This window comes from Salvelinus alpinus, chromosome 10, assembly GCF_045679555.1.
Source record: "Salvelinus alpinus chromosome 10, SLU_Salpinus.1, whole genome shotgun sequence".
In the NCBI taxonomy this organism is placed as follows: domain Eukaryota; kingdom Metazoa; phylum Chordata; class Actinopteri; order Salmoniformes; family Salmonidae; genus Salvelinus; species Salvelinus alpinus.
This window is the reverse complement of record NC_092095.1, coordinates 54,549,574-54,565,259: the sequence shown is the minus strand read 5'-3', so window position 1 is coordinate 54,565,259 and position 15,686 is coordinate 54,549,574. Positions and strand designations below refer to the sequence as shown.

Here is a 15,686-nt window from a genome sequence, read left to right as displayed (position 1 = left end):
AAAAAAAATCACACACTTGCCAGTGTTTTTACAGTCTTATGTCCAACAAAAAATTATTATATATATATTAGTACCAGTCAAAAGTTTGGACACACCTACTCATTCAAAGGTTTTTCATTATTTAAAAAATGTTCTACATTGTAGAATAATAGTGAAGACATCAAAACTATGAAATAAGATGGAATCATGTAGTAACCAAAAAAGTGTTAAACAAATCAGAATATATTTAATATTTCAGATTCTTCAAAGTAGCCACCCTTTGCCTTGATGACAGCTTTGCACACTCTTGGCATTCTCTCAACCAGCTTCATGAGGTAGTCACCTGGGATGCATTTCAATGAACAGGTGTGGCTTGTTAAGTTAATTTGTGGAATTTATTTCCTTCTTAATATGTTTGAGCCAATCAGTTGTGTTGTGACAAGGTAGAGGTGGGTATACATAAGATAACCTATTTGGTAAAAGACCAAGTCCATATTGTGGCAAGAACAGATCAAATAAGCAAAGAGAAATTACAGTACATCATTACTTTAAGACATGAAGGTCAGTCAATCCGTAAAATTTCAAGAACTTTTAAAGTTTCTGCAAGTGCAGTCGCAAAAACCATCAAGTGCTATGATGAAACTGGCTTTCATGAGGACCGCCACAGGAAAGGAAGACTCAGAGTTACCTCTGCTGCAGAGGATAAGTTCATTAGAGTTACCAGCCTCAGAAATTGCAGCCCAAATAAATGCTTCGCAGAGTTCAAATAACAGACATCTCAACATCAACTGTTCAGAGGAGACTGTGTTAATCAAGCCTTCATGGTCAAATTGCTGTAAAGAAACCACTACTAAAGGCCAATAAGAAGAGACTTGCATGGGTCAAGAAACACGAGCAATGGACATTAGACCGGTGGAAATATGTCTGATGAGTCCAAATTTTAGATTTTTGGTTCCAACCACCGTGTCTTCGTGAAACGTAGAGAAGGTGAACAGATGATGTCCACATGTGTGGTTCCCACCGTGAAGCATGGAGGTGGTGTGATGGTGCTTAGCTTGTGACACTGTCTGTGATTTATTTAGAATTCAAGGCACACTTAACCAGCATGGCTACCACAGCATTCTGCAGCGATACACCATTCCATCTGGTTGTGCTTAGTGGGGCTATCATTTGTTTTTCAACAGGACAATGACCCAACACACTTCCAGGCGGTGTAAAGGGCTATTTGACCAAGAAGGAGAGTGATGGAGTGCTGCATCAGATGACCTGGCTTCCGCAGTCACCCAACTTCAACCCAATTGAGATGGAGGAAAAGCAGTCAACAAGTTCTCAGCGTATGTGGGAACTCCTTCAAGACTGTTGGAAAAGCATTCCAGGTGAAGGTGGTTGAGAGAATGCCAAGAGTGTCCAAAGTTGTTATACAGGCAAAGGGTGGCTACTTAGAAGAATGTAAAATCTACACTTTTTTGGTTACTACATGATTCCATATGTGTTATTTCATAGTTTAGATGTCTTCACTATTATTCTACAATGTAGAAAATAGTAAAAAATTAAGAAAAACCCTTGAATGAGTAGGTGTGTCCAAACGTTTGACTGGTACTGTATATGCTCAGAAAACTTGGTGTGGCTGCCAGTTGGGGAACCCTGCTGTAGAAATTACTGGTTCACATTTGAATACTGGTGACATCACTGTCTTTTGTCAAATTACCAACTATATATATATATATATATTTTTTACATAAAAACAAACTACAATAGGCCTACAGTTTTTAGTGTCATGGTTGGTCTTGTTTTACAGCAAAATGTAGAAACAGCTGGTATGTATTTACGACTGGTTTCCTTGGGGCTACAGTACACAGAACTCATGTTAGCACAAGTCAGCTAATAGCCTACTTATCACAAACTGTGGCGCAATGGCCCTGGGTTTGCTGCTCCATTCCTAAATGGTTAGTCCAGTTCCAGGCAATATAACATTAAAAAGCCATTCATTTCCAAACTCTCCGAGAACAGTTATGCTAGCTAATGCACTTATATCCTGAGGCTTCGGGTGCACTAGTTCGCATAGTGAGTGACTGTAAATAAATGAAAATAAATTAAAGCTAAATGTTTTTGTAGCTAAAAAAAACAATCTACATGCTTCAGTGAGCTGACATTCCTATCGAACACACATTGACATGGCTATAAAAAGGCTTTTGACGGTTGATCTGGAAATGGGATGAGATTAAACATGTTAAAGCTCTTACGGTCATTATGAATGCTGGACATACTTATGGATGTTGATGGGAGTCCATTCAACGTTGGTCTGCACTATAGAGTACGTGATCCAGCCAATGAACGGCTTCGAATTCACATAGCCAAAATTTGCATGGCTGGGTTGAGTGGGTTTAAACTCAGCCCATGAAGTGAGAATAATCAGAGAAATGGGTTTGACTGGAATCTTCTTTCCATTTGTACTATGATGTAGACTGGACAGAACCATCTGGTTTTACCCCAACACATACTGTCGTTCAGTTAGCCTGTGTACTGACTACCACCACTAACATTACTACAAAATACGATTTAACCACCAACAATATTAATTTGGCACATTCAGCCCATTTAATAGATGGGATGACAATGTAATATTTCCCATGTGGCTCAATTAGTATAGCATGGCGCTTGCAACGGCAGGGTTGTGGGTTCGTTTCCCACAGGGGACCAGTATGAAGAAGTACATAAAATGTACTGCACTCACTACTGTTAGTTGCTCTGGATAAGAGCGTCTGCTATGACTAAAATGTAAATATTTAGTCATTACTGTATGTGTCTTTCAGCACAGTAGTAGTGCAACTCTTGGCAGGAGGAATGCACAACAAAGTCATCTCTTGATCGTAGTGGTCACTGATAACACACACACTCTCGCCAGCACAAAGGAATGCCAAAAGCAGGCCCAACTATGTGCACTCCTGTGTATGATGAAACTTATATAGCCTTTGTGGGTCGGTGTGTATGAACAGGCTGTGTGTCCGCGTGCACATGCAGTCGTGTAAACCAAGGGAGGAGCACAGAGCAGAACGAATGCATTAACCACAGCTAAAAAGGAGAATTGGAACCAGGTGGCCATTGGTATCATGAGTACTCACAAGTTACAGCCAAGTTGGCCAGAATTGGGCAGCAGAAGTTCAAATTAGCTCCTACTGTCTCTTTAAAAAGGCGCAGTGCAGTCAAAATTCATATTGTATAACAAACACTGTAAAAACTTAAAAAATTGGATCAGTTTATTTCCTGATAGTTGGTGGTTGAAAATACAATCTACACAGGACATTATAAAATCAGCAGGTTTGCATGGGCTGGAGTTTCAGCTTTCCATGGTGACATCACTATGTGGTTGATTGGTTAATAGACCAATAACAAAGACAGTTCCAAACCGCTCTTCCAATAACAGCTAGTTTTCCCAGTCTTAGCCATATTCTTGCTTGAGAAATAGTTTTTTGCTAAAAAGCAATTTTTGCCCAGCTGCATTGGGCCTTTAAGAGTCAAATAAAGGTAATCAACCCTACATCTCCTCAGCAGCAAGAGGCGCCAGAGCGCGGCTTCCTGTGCAGGTCCACTGTGTCCGTGGGGATGAGGTGCTCCCCCCTTTCCTCCTGCGCCAGCACCCTCCTCACCGCCTCCTCAAACGCCGCCGCCACGTTGGTCGAGTCCTTGGCGCTCGTCTCAAAGTACGGGTGGCCGCCGTTCTCGCGGCACCACTGGCGGGCGTCCTCGCCCGAAACCTGCCTCTCTGGCACATCCAACTTATTACCCAGGATCACGAATGGGAACTTCTCGGGTTCCTTGACATCAGCGTAGTAGGCAAACTCCTTCTTCCAGTTGTTGAGATTGTGGAAGCTCTGGTTGTCATCCATGCTAAAGGTTAGGAGACAACAGTCGGAGCCACGGTAGAAAGGTGTCCGGAGCGAGCGGAAGCGCTCCTGGCCCGCCGTGTCCCAGATTTGGAGCGTCACGGTGCGCCCGTCCACCTCCAGCTCCTTGTTTAGGAACTCCACGCCAATGGTGTGGAAGAGATGCGTGTCAAACTTGTTGGTGACGTAGCGGTTCATGAGGGAGGACTTGCCCACGCCGCCGTCCCCCAGGAGGATCACCTTGAGCAGGGATGACTTGGCTGTCATGGCTGGGCTTGGGCCTGGGCTGAAGGGTTGGTGGAGTAGCTGGCTGGGGAGATGGTCTGGGAAGCGCTGCTGCTACCTGACAAATAGATGACATAGTCATTCAGTTTAATCAATCAACTGATTGATTGCTCTGTTAACTGTCTGAGAAAAGAAAATAAGATTAAGAAACACAGATTAACAATATAAACGCAGTACCTCATCTGTAGTCAGCTAAAGTCAAATCAGTCACAATGCTATACAGTCTAGTAGCTGATATCTTATCCAATGAAGACGTAACATTTTCCTGCCCGACATTAACTGTTGTAGGAGTTGTAATATTCTCAGCATGTGTCACATGGACAATGATCAGATGAGCATATCTTAGAGAATCACATGAGCAAAGCTGTTGCCACAGGCCACACACACCACAAGACCGTTGTGCATGCATAAAGCTCGGCTTCAGAGCAGACACGATGCATTAAATACGTGGGGCGAGTTTGGTCGACTGTACAGTGGACAACGATAGGCCTAAAACTTAGTTTAGCCTACCACAATACAGTAGTACCGTAGAGTATGGAATGCATTGTGTAAGGACACAAGAAGAGGTAGTTACAGTAATACATTGTTAATTGTTGCAACACATGCCATTTCTTACCGTTACGCATCAGGGCAAACCATAGCCTAATTCAGCACCTGTTAGAAAAAACAGAAGGTAGGATGTTAGACTAATACCATGACGATGATGAACTACGTGACCATATCAAAGGATTCCATGACGTGCATTTAATGAGGCCTTTAAGTTCCTGAAATTAGAATGAACGTCGTTCATTTCAACCCTATTAGTCTAATGGATGTCTGATATGGGTATTGGAATTCCAGGTTGTTGTAGGCCTCGGTTATTAATCCAGTAACACACGAACACACTGACGGGTTCAATGTTTCTGCCATTAAGCAATGACTGACGTTGCACGCTGCTGAGAAAGTAAAGATGAATGTTTTCCTTAAACAAACAAAGACCCAAATTAGTCCAAGAGACCAGGTGGGTCAACCCACTTGCAATTCTATTAATTATATTTAAAAATAATAATAATAATGATAAGAAACAGAAAATCCGATCATCCAATTCCTAACATCCCTGTGAGACCTGTTTGAGCCTTCTTCCAGTGACAGTTTTAAACAGGGCTCCAACTTATCTGGTTGGTGATGAATGGGGTGACAATGAGTAGAGAAATATCACTATCACCCCCTCAATGCCTCTCCATCACATAAATCCATCAATGTCTTGTCTCGGATTGAGGTAGTGTTCAGCAGCCTCCTCAAATACTCTGACAACACGGTGTCACTAAATTGAAATGACTTGCACCACTGACCTCTAGTCAATGGAGTTAACTACTTCAGAAATCTTCTCTAGCCCTCTCTCCATAATGATATAATAACATCCAAAAGGGTAGTGAAATGGGCTAATCAGCCCAAGTAGGTCAGTCCTGTTAGTCAAATTGGTTGAAGACTTTGCCTATTGTTAGCCGCCTCAGCCAACTACATTGAATTTAATGACTGAGAGAGGACACTGACTGACTGCACCTTTGTTATGCTGCCTTTCTGCAGCTTTGGCGCGCACAGACACACACACACACACACACTTTAAAGGGGAATTAGGCCAACTGTTCAGTTAGAAAAAATATATATACTGTTTGAGCATTATCAGCATGGTAATCAATGGTATTTTTTTTCTTTTTAACTATGGTAAATGGTAATGCTCTATCTATTCAACAGAGAGCCCTCCTAAAATATCCTACCATTGATTTGTAGAACAAGACAATCTGGTCCTATCCCCAGCATTACATCCATCACTAGCCAACAGAGAACTTGGTTGGATAGGACATGCGCAGAAGCTTGGAATGTTTGTTTGATGACACACTTGGATAAAAGTGAACACATATCCATCGCGAACATTATCTGAAAAGGGACGTAGGCTATAGCTATAGGCCATTTGAAACAAACTTGCTTTGGTATTACTGTAGGCTGATTAGCAGGTAAACAACAAGACTGTCGTATGGAATAAGTATAGCGGACTCCCATGGCCTAAATAACAAACAAACACTAGGAATAAAGACTGCTAGTGAATATACGGTAAATCACTTGCCGCGTTCAAAACAACTGTGAACTCGGACATCCTTGACTTCAATGTGTCCAATACAACTGGGGAAAAACGAGCTCTGACTGGGAAATATCGTTTTGAACTGTCATCCAACTCGAAATTACAATTCGGAAACTTGGGCATCTTTCTTAGAGCTCCGACTTTCCGACCTGAAGATCACTGACTCATGGTGACTTCGTTTTTTCCAGTTCCCAGTTGTCTCGAAATTACCAAATGCTCGCTTGCCATGAACCACGTAGTCTGTGAAATCATGCGCGTAGCTTAAACATCAGCTGGCTTCATGTAGCTGGCTAGGCTAATTGGTAAAACACATATAGTTAACATTAAATGTGAAAGTCTGAAATATCTAGCTACGAACAGTATGAATGTGTTACAACTGTACCTTGCTGTTTATAATGTACTTCGGCGGTGCCATACCACTCCATCCCTTTGCAAAATCCTCACGAGCAGTTTCCCGGTGACATGGCGCTACTGACGCTCACATGACCGATCGTTTGTCACGCCTACTGTGGGCAAAATGGATAAAGGAAGCTGTTAATGTGTGTGTAATTGTGCTTTTACTACTGAAAAAGTATATAAAAGTATAGCAGGAAATTGACATTCTAAACACTGATGCGTCATGGCTTTTGAATGTGGCCATGGCAAATGCCCATACAAAACATCTCTGGCAATATTGTGATGACGTCACTGTAATATTCTATACAATGGGCGCGTTCCTCTGCCCAGGAGTTGCTTAAACATGTCAGATCTTACAACACAATGGATAGGTTTTTTAAGGATCAGCTAATTACATCATATGTTATAGCAATCTTTTAGTCAATGACACAGTCAATCACTCAAACACTGCATTTTGTCAGGGATAGCCAAGCCCCATTGTGACAAGAATATGGTTTCCACTAGATAGCACAACCACAAAGTCAAAATTGGCTACAAAAGTCAAAATTCAGGTTAGGGTTCGGCATAACGTTAGCGGTGTAGTTAAGTTTAGGTTTAAAATCAGATTTTAAGAAGATAAATTGTATTATGGGGTAAATTGAGCCCCGGGAGAGGGTAAATTAAGCCGCCTACAAATGTCTGTACTGAATGAAATATTACCACTACCTTTTTAAAACCATGTCTACACAAATTCACATTGCAGGCTTAACACCTAACAAACAATTTGATGTGTTTTTTACACTTTTAACATAACAACAGGGCCTGGTCTATCTCATATCCCAGCGATAATGCCTTGCATTATGCCTGGGAAGAAAACACTTCAATTTGCTCAACTTGCCATTGGCTCAACCATTGGCTCAACTTACCCCAAGGCAAACATTTGACTATTTTAGCCCACACAGCTTCAAGGATGCAATTCCATGCTAGGTTTAGGACCTCATATTGACCACAACTGATGTAAAGAACAATCTTAAAATGATCTACTTTGGTTTAGATACGAGCATCATGAAACCTCTAACACAAAGTCATATGACTTGGTGAAAATCAGTTTCTTGCACATAACTTGCTGACCACTTTTTTTCATGTGGTTTCTTCCTTAACAGACTCCATGAAATGATGACCTCGTCCTAAATATTTGGTAAAAATATACATTTTGTGTATGGTTTCCCTAGAAACAAGGGTGGCTCAACTTACCCCTTTGGCTCAAACTTATCCCACTCTCCCCTACATTGTATTCTGCTGTACCTCAATGTACATTATCAGCAATAGTGTGCTCTTTGAAAGATAGGAGAATGTGGACTTTCCACTTGATAATGTTTATCTATTGAAATATTATCAGTGTGGGGATGGGCAGAAAAGCCTGCACAAACAATGTATTAAACCGTGTGAATGTGAATGATTGTGAAGGTGTGTATGTTTGTAAGTACCACCATGCACAGTACACACATACTGTCTGAGCATGTGTGTGTGTCTCAAAGAAAGAAAGTTATCAGACAATGATTGAAAAGTTAAAGGCTATAAATATGGAGACTATCAATAAGATAGGGATCTGCATGGACTTTGGAAAAGACACTACTTGAAAATACACATGACATACTGATATACTGAAACACAAACTTAATTAAATTGATAAAACATAATATCTCCAATGACTCTGATACAGATGTCTCTGTAATGTGTACAGACACATTATAAAAACACTGATGAGAACAAATCATATACTATAATCTTACATTTCCTGCTGTTCAATGGCCATTTCAATGAAAGATATACCCATTTAACAATATAACTTTAACATTCTTTAACAATATAACCATTTATTATAATCTTATGTAATATACAATTCTTCTACCATTCCATATATCTTCAAACCCCTATCCCTGCCCACAGAGAATAACTCATTAAGCTAACTTTGTCCAACTAGCCTGGATCTTTCTGGAATACTAAGATTTCACTGTCATCACAATGATGGGCTGCTGAGTCATTAGCACTGGCTGTGGGCTAGAAAGTGAAGGATCATGGGAGATCAGCAAGACCCCGGCTGGAGGGTTTTTTCTAGATGGGATACAGCTTATCTCAAAATTGAGATCGTAGCAGGTTACGAGAACTTGAGAACTTACGCAGCAGATTAGGTTAAGGTTAGGAAAATGGTTAGCTAAAATAAAAATCTACTTTTGACATCAATTTGACATAAGCTGTATCCCTTCTAGACATGACCCTGCCGGAGCTGTATCATGGGCTGATTAATGGGTCACATGCTCCTTGTGCTGCTCACAGGGTCACATGACCACAGAAGGCCACATGGGTCTTACTCTGCAGCTCAACAGAAATGTCAACATAGGGACTACATCTTGTGTTCTCACACACAAACAGACCCCATGCTAAACACACGGTACCTATTAATGCCAAATGAGAAAGAAATTGTAAAAAAAAGAGAATCACATTTGTAGTACAGTATGTAGCTCAGCAAGTTTAATGACAATTTAATGCATACATAATTATGTGGTAAAATGTTAAATGTAATTCTTAATTTCTGTCATTAAAACATGACATTATTCAGTTTGATAGGGAGAAGACATATCAGCAGGATCTCGACAAAAACAAAGCAGGCATTTTACATGCTGCTGTGGTACCACTGCTCCCCACACCTGCTACAGGTCACAAAGGTCATGGCATCCTGGTCTGCGGTGGCCTGGCGAACCCACGCTGGCAGAAACACCGTACCCGGGACACCTGCGTCACCCTGCAGTCCGACCCCTCGCACCTCCTGCACCGCAGCTTCTGGGTGGGTGTCCCCTACACCCCCTGGGGGAGCTGCCTCTCGCTCACCCCCCGCGACGAGCACTCCTCCCTCAGCCGCTGGAGCTCCTCGTTGGCCATCTCCTCCACAGACATCCCGGCGAAGACGTCCAGCCCCAGGCTGCCGCCCAGGAGACCACACCGAAGGTGGCCCTTTTTGGGGTTCCTTAGGTTGGCCACCTTACCCCTGATGCAGGCCTTGTATTTGGCCTTGTTTGCACGGTGCAGCGCGTGGATGTGCACGTCTATGACGCGGGCCAGATCTGCAGTCTTCCCCTCTGCCTCCTTGGAAGTTTCTGGATTGAGGGCACCAAGGAGGAGCTGGATACACTTTGTCCTCAAAGCCGACTCAGAGGAACCCTTACAGGGGGAGGGTTACCCAGGGAAGTGGTGGCAGGAGTTTCTGACTGCTTTGAGAGGGTGGGCACAATTGACCCCGAAGACAAATCACCAGCTGCCTGCCACGATGTCACCCCTTCTCCCTTAGCTCTCCCACACTTGGTCCCATTTGTGAGTGTTCTGTTCTCGGACCCAGTATGGAAAACCCCATGTTCACCAGACGCACCCATCTCCACTGGTTTACTAGCATCACCAGCAGCTAGGCCACCTCTGTCTGCCAGACAAGCTTTATCAGCCAGCATACTCTCTCCAACGACAGTCAATTCTTCTTTGCTTCCCTTCTCCTTTGAGATGTGATAGGGGTGGCTGTGGAGTTTCTTCCATTTTGACAACAGGTGCTTGGCAGTTTTTTTCACTGAATGGTCTGAGCAGGTTTTGAGGAGTCTGTACTCTGTAAAGGATCCTGACGATATCTGTGCCTTGCAGCTGCTCACAAGTCACACAGGCATTATCAAGGGCGGGCAGGAGAGGTATAATGTTGCCATAGTTACCCACCCTGTTAAATATGTCAATTTGGAGAGCATGATGAGTGATCTGTTTTGTGGTCATATTCTTAGAGACTGTGGCGGGAGAAAGACATTGATATGTAAATGCAATTTAGGCTACAGCTTTTGTAGGGTCATGACATTTTGTTTGTTATTGGCATTGGAAACCCTTGGGCCTACAAACATTTCTGCAGTTAATACATTTTTTATGCAATGCTTTGAAGTGTGGCAGACACATTTGTACAGAATTTTGAAACCAGATTCTAAAATGCAGCTAATGCACTTCAGGACAGGCTACACTAAAATGTATATTGGGAAAAGGAAGCTTTGATGCAATATGTTAGCTAAATTCTATCACACCAAATATAATTTAAATGCCCCAAACGTTATTCATACCCCTTTTCGGTTCGAAAATTACAGCACAGCCTACCACTCGAATCGAATTGCAGTTCTCGAGCTGTCAGCCACCATATTTGTTTTGTTTTCCAAACCAGATCTCCTTTTCCGAAAGAGGGCGTCGCTCAGTCAGTCCGTGTCCAACTGTTACTTGTTGCAATGTTGTAACAGGGTGAATCTGCCCTCTCATTGGCTAGAATGATCCCACCTGATCGTGACTCCTCCCGCCTGCTTCCATCTCTGAAGAAAAGTATTTCCATTGTTAGAGCGTTCACTCGACTATCTTGTCAATATAATAGAAAATCTTTGATTGTAATATGTTCATGTGACTTTTTGCCATGTATGTTTCCATTTCCATTATATTAAATATATTGTAGGCTAGGTTGAAAAACGTATTAGGTAGAAAATACATAATAATAATTAATATTATATAAATAAAGCCATATCTACCCATATCACATTGTTTTAAAGTATTGTTTTGAGGTCACACCTTGGTCAGCCATAAAAGTGTTTGTTGTGGAGTTGTTTGTGGAGAGTAGATGACATGTTGGAGCATTCTCTTAAGCAACAGTGCTGAAACCAGTTACTTTTTCTGCAATGCAGCCAATGAACGAAAGCTAAGAACAGGAAGTATACAAGCAAGATGAGGCAAGTCTGTCAGTTGTGAAATGGAATAACTTTATGTTATGTAATAAAGTGAGCAAGTTGAGGGAGAACTGTGGAAACGGGCACATGACATCTGGGATGTGAAATAGTGGCTAGCAAGTTTGCCGCCAGGCAAATAGTAAAATGGTTAAAGTAGAATAGGCATGAGGATCTTTTCCCCTTCTCTCGCTTGGGAACTTTCAAAGCTAACAGTTTGCAAAGCGACAGGTGTTAGATGAATGTTTGAGCTATTCCCTGTTTGGTATGACATAAAGACGAAAGGTAAATGTTTGTGTTGCATTAATATTGTAAGCCACATACTGGTAGGTCTATAGTTAGAGCAGTAGGCATTGCTAAGGTGTGGCATCGTACAGTAAACCTGTACAGTAAACCAGGATCAAGTTTAACACACAATGACTGTGTGAATGTGGCATACATTATATTATTCATTTGTTATCATTTTTATTGATTTTATTTTATTTAACTTTTATTATTGAATGGGCAGTGTGTTTAATGGTATAACTTACCTAGGCTACATTACACAAGTAGCTGTGCACAATGCGTTTAGTCCGTTAACAGAGAATGGGTTGTATGTAACTACTGACTTTTTATTTTTTAAATGTAAAAGAACAAAAACGAAAATAGTAAAATAAATGAATAAAAAAAAATAATTAAACACTGACTTCAACCTTTGGCATTGCTTTTCCATGACGCCATGGTTTGCATTGAAGAGAAATAGATTTTTTTATATTCATGCAGTTATGCTCTTGAGCAGGGATTCCCAACCTCGGTCCTGGGGCCCAAATTTGGGAATCATTGGCCATAGAAGGTAAGCAGAGTAAAGGTATTGGGAACCTGTAATTGGTATAGTGAGCCCTTGTGTTGTGGGGATTTAGCTCTATTTTTAATTTGATGAATACAAGATGACCTTTTCAAAAAACTAAGGGAGAGTTTCACCTTTTCTCTGAAAGCCTACATGCAGGTGATAGTTACAATACTCAATGTTCTCATAAAATCTTGCCACACCTATATGTTTAGGCCTCCTATGTACTGTTTACAGCAGGTATACATAGGTTATGTGTATGAATATTATAATTATTTTAATACAAAGGATCAGTGGGGAATAAAACTGAATTCTCAGAACACGTTAAACTCACCCTTATCATGCTACAGTATGGGGAAGGAGATGGGTGGAGTCAGGTTGGTCTGTTGATTAGTCAAGGGGAAAACCAGCTGTAGGCCTACCACAACATCGACTAGCCCCAGTGTGCTGTTCTAACTGCAACCAGGAATGACTGGACTTCCTAAAAACCCGCACCAGGCTCTTTTGGATCTTATTGAATAATTTGCTTGGCCCGCTACCGCAGTCCGTCCTCCCTGCACTCGTGCGTTCCTTGTACGTGGGAATGGAATTTTACCAGATGGTAGTGATGATGATAACGGTGCTCAGATGTGTTATGTCCACAAGGAGGCGCTCTCTGCCTTATGATTGTATCAGATAGACGTGATGGCGTAATGTGCTTTGTCACAGTGTCTCCTCCTCCATCACCCAAATGCGCACACACAACCACATCCAACGTCTCTGCTTGACACCTCATAAGGAGGGAACTTGTTTTAAAGCATGAAGATTCTCATACAGAATGAGCAGGTAGAAAAGGAATGTGACCAGTCCCAAAGCTCCCATCCCTTACACCCAAATATTACCATTGCCTGCACCAATTTACCTCCCACAAACGTTTCATTTTCTCCCTGCTGCCAGCTTGCTAAGGACTCTGACAGTAGTCATAATTTTTTTTAAATGGAACTTATTCTGAAAAGGATTTATGTTATTTGCTAATCACATTTAGTGAAAGGATTGTGTCTATGTTGAATGTGTCATGATGTCTGTTAAGCCAGTTCACTTTAGACTCACTTACAGCAGTGATATAACCGCATCATCTCTGCATCAGTCTGTTAGGCGAGACTGGAGAGATGGATTCAGTCAGTATTGCAGACAACACAGTGTACAGGAAGGGAGGGGGAGGCTGACTGTTCCGGCCAACACACACACGCGCGCGCACAAACGCACGCACGCACAGTGAACTTGAGAGCAGACAGACAACAGGGATGGGGAGGGGGCGGGTTAGTGTGTGTGACAGATTTTGTTATCCCACAAGGGATTCACCCCTGCTCGCTGAGCCTGAACTCTACGCATCTGTGTGTTTACTAACAAAGAGTCTCACGAGACACGAGTACATCATCTCAGGATACTATTGGACCGCCTGTCTGTTACTGTATGTTTGACCCCCCCCCCCCCCTCCCCCCCCTAACGCCCATGCCTCAGTATATGAGACTCCACAAACAGCCAGCGAGACTAAACTATAGACTGTTATGTCTGAGGTGGGGGGGATGTTTCAGTCGGTCTGACGAGACGTTATTGTTTTTAATCCAGAAATAGCTGAGAAGAGATATCCCCTGTCCTACTTGTTGTTATTAACTGGTACAGTGTGTTGTGTTTCATTTTTTCCCCCCTACTGTGTCTGCTTTCCGCTTGTATTAAGTTGCATTGAGGCGCGACAGCCCTCAAACTCAACTCTGGACCTCAAAGCTATTTTCACTGCGTTCTTCCATTGTTCCCCTCTAATCAGGGACTGATTTAGACCTGGGACAATAGGTGTGTGCAATGAATTATCAGGTAGAACAGAAAACCAGCAGGCTCTGGACCTCGTAGTGTAAGAGTTGAGTACCCCTGCTCCACAGCATGGTTCACAATTCAGATGACGATATCAAAACAGTCCATGGGAAATCTGGGTGAAAGAATGACTCATTTCAAGTGCGCTGCACAATTGATTAACATATTCCATTACTCCCTTGACTGAATGCATATATACAGATGCTTACTGCCTTTCCATTGTCAAGTGAATGTGAATGATTGCACTTAGAATCGAAAGTATTGATCTCTGCCACTCTCACATTGTTTGAATTATGTATTTTGATCCATCCTGCTCACCGTAGGCCTCGGATCACGGTAAGGTATTTTCTGAGAAGGAAAATGTTGATGATGTTTCTGCTCAGCCACTGCTGTGGTTTTTAACACATGTCCACCCGATTGGCTGTACAGTGTATTTACGATTTGCCACTGTGGTGACTCATCACATTGTTTTCCCATAAACTCCCATCGGAGAGATGATTGGTCTCACGGGAAGCCGCAGCCCACCAGAGTCCTTATAGACACAATCGACCACATCCTCCCACAATGCTTAGAGATATCCAAAAAGGGCATGCAAAGGAAGTTAGTAATGCCTCCTATGCCTGATGGGTTGGATAATACTTTTCTCGTTAATCATCTTGAAAAAAAATGTATACTTAAAAATTGGAAATCAACCAAATCCTTCATCGTTAATAAAATGGAAAGGTCAAATGCTTTATTATCTAAATGTTGGGCGTCAGAGAGAAACAAAATGGCGCCGTTTAGACCATGTAGACCGTGTGGAGTTGTAGGTGTGATATCGTTGATGTTTGTGTGCGTCTGTGTGCTGTTGTTTGCATGTGTTCGTTGTGTATTGTTTGAAAAAGAAAATGTATTAAATCGTACACACAAAAAAAGTAACGCCTCCAATGCTCGTCATATGATGTATCTGGAGGTTTACGGTTGATTCATGGTCACTGTGATGTGGTATGAATGAAATGCTTTAGGGGGGAATCTGTCTGGTACTGTGTGTGTATCAGGTATCTGTTTATTTTGCATACTCCAACCATAGTGAGACCAGAGGCACCCTCATCGTTTCAACAGACACTCAGTCTACTGTTGCTGCAAATTGCAACAATACTTTCCCCACACTCAATCACTCACATTCATGTCATATAACAGACACTCTTATAGGAGCAATTAGGGTTAAGTGCCTTGCTCAAGGGCACATCAGCAGATTTTTTTCACCTAGGTGACTGGGATTTGAACCAGCGACCTTTCAGTTACTGGCTCAACGCTGTGAACCGTTAGGCTACCTACTCGTACTACACAACCTTCACTTCTCCTAACTTGAAGAGAACAGAAAGTCCAGCCTCATCTGTATTCCAAGGGAAGGGAGTGACATAGAAGGAACTTTATCAGTCGTGGTAACACATTTACGTATATGAATGTGTGTACACAGGTGTGATAACCAAGGTCTGATAAGTGGTCTGACAGTGGCACTTTGTTTTGTACGGTCACACCCTGTGTGTCATAGACTATTCCACTACAAGTAACATGGTTGTTGGATTATGGTTTGCATTGGCCTGTTA

At 42.1% G+C, this 15,686-nt stretch overlaps 1 protein-coding gene across 3 annotated transcripts; it reads right to left on the bottom strand.

Annotated features, from left to right (window-relative positions):
- Positions 1–3,218: 3,218 nt before the first annotated feature.
- On the bottom strand, positions 3,219–11,348 carry LOC139532264 (ras-related protein Rab-9A-like). 3 transcript variants are annotated; one of them, XM_071329663.1, is made up of 5 exons: positions 11,272–11,348; positions 10,816–11,021; positions 6,650–6,773; positions 4,765–4,802; positions 3,219–4,206 (listed from the first exon to the last, which is right to left on the bottom strand). In XM_071329663.1, the coding sequence occupies exon 5, from the start codon at positions 4,128–4,130 to the stop codon at positions 3,525–3,527; it is 606 nt and encodes a 201-aa protein (XP_071185764.1). In that variant the 5' UTR covers positions 4,131–4,206; positions 4,765–4,802; positions 6,650–6,773; positions 10,816–11,021; positions 11,272–11,348; the 3' UTR covers positions 3,219–3,524. The 3 variants fall into 3 exon arrangements, with proteins under 3 accessions (XP_071185764.1, XP_071185763.1, XP_071185765.1); XM_071329662.1 differs by lacking the exons at positions 10,816–11,021; positions 11,272–11,348 and adding an exon at positions 7,569–7,628; XM_071329664.1 differs by lacking the exons at positions 10,816–11,021; positions 11,272–11,348 and having other exon boundaries at positions 3,219–4,202; positions 6,650–6,799.
- Positions 11,349–15,686: the final 4,338 nt, after the last annotated feature.

Coding starts and splice junctions, on each gene's coding strand:
- LOC139532264 (XM_071329663.1), bottom strand. CDS start 4,130: ATGACAGCCAAGTCATCCCTGCTCAAGGTGATCCTCCTGGGGGACGGC.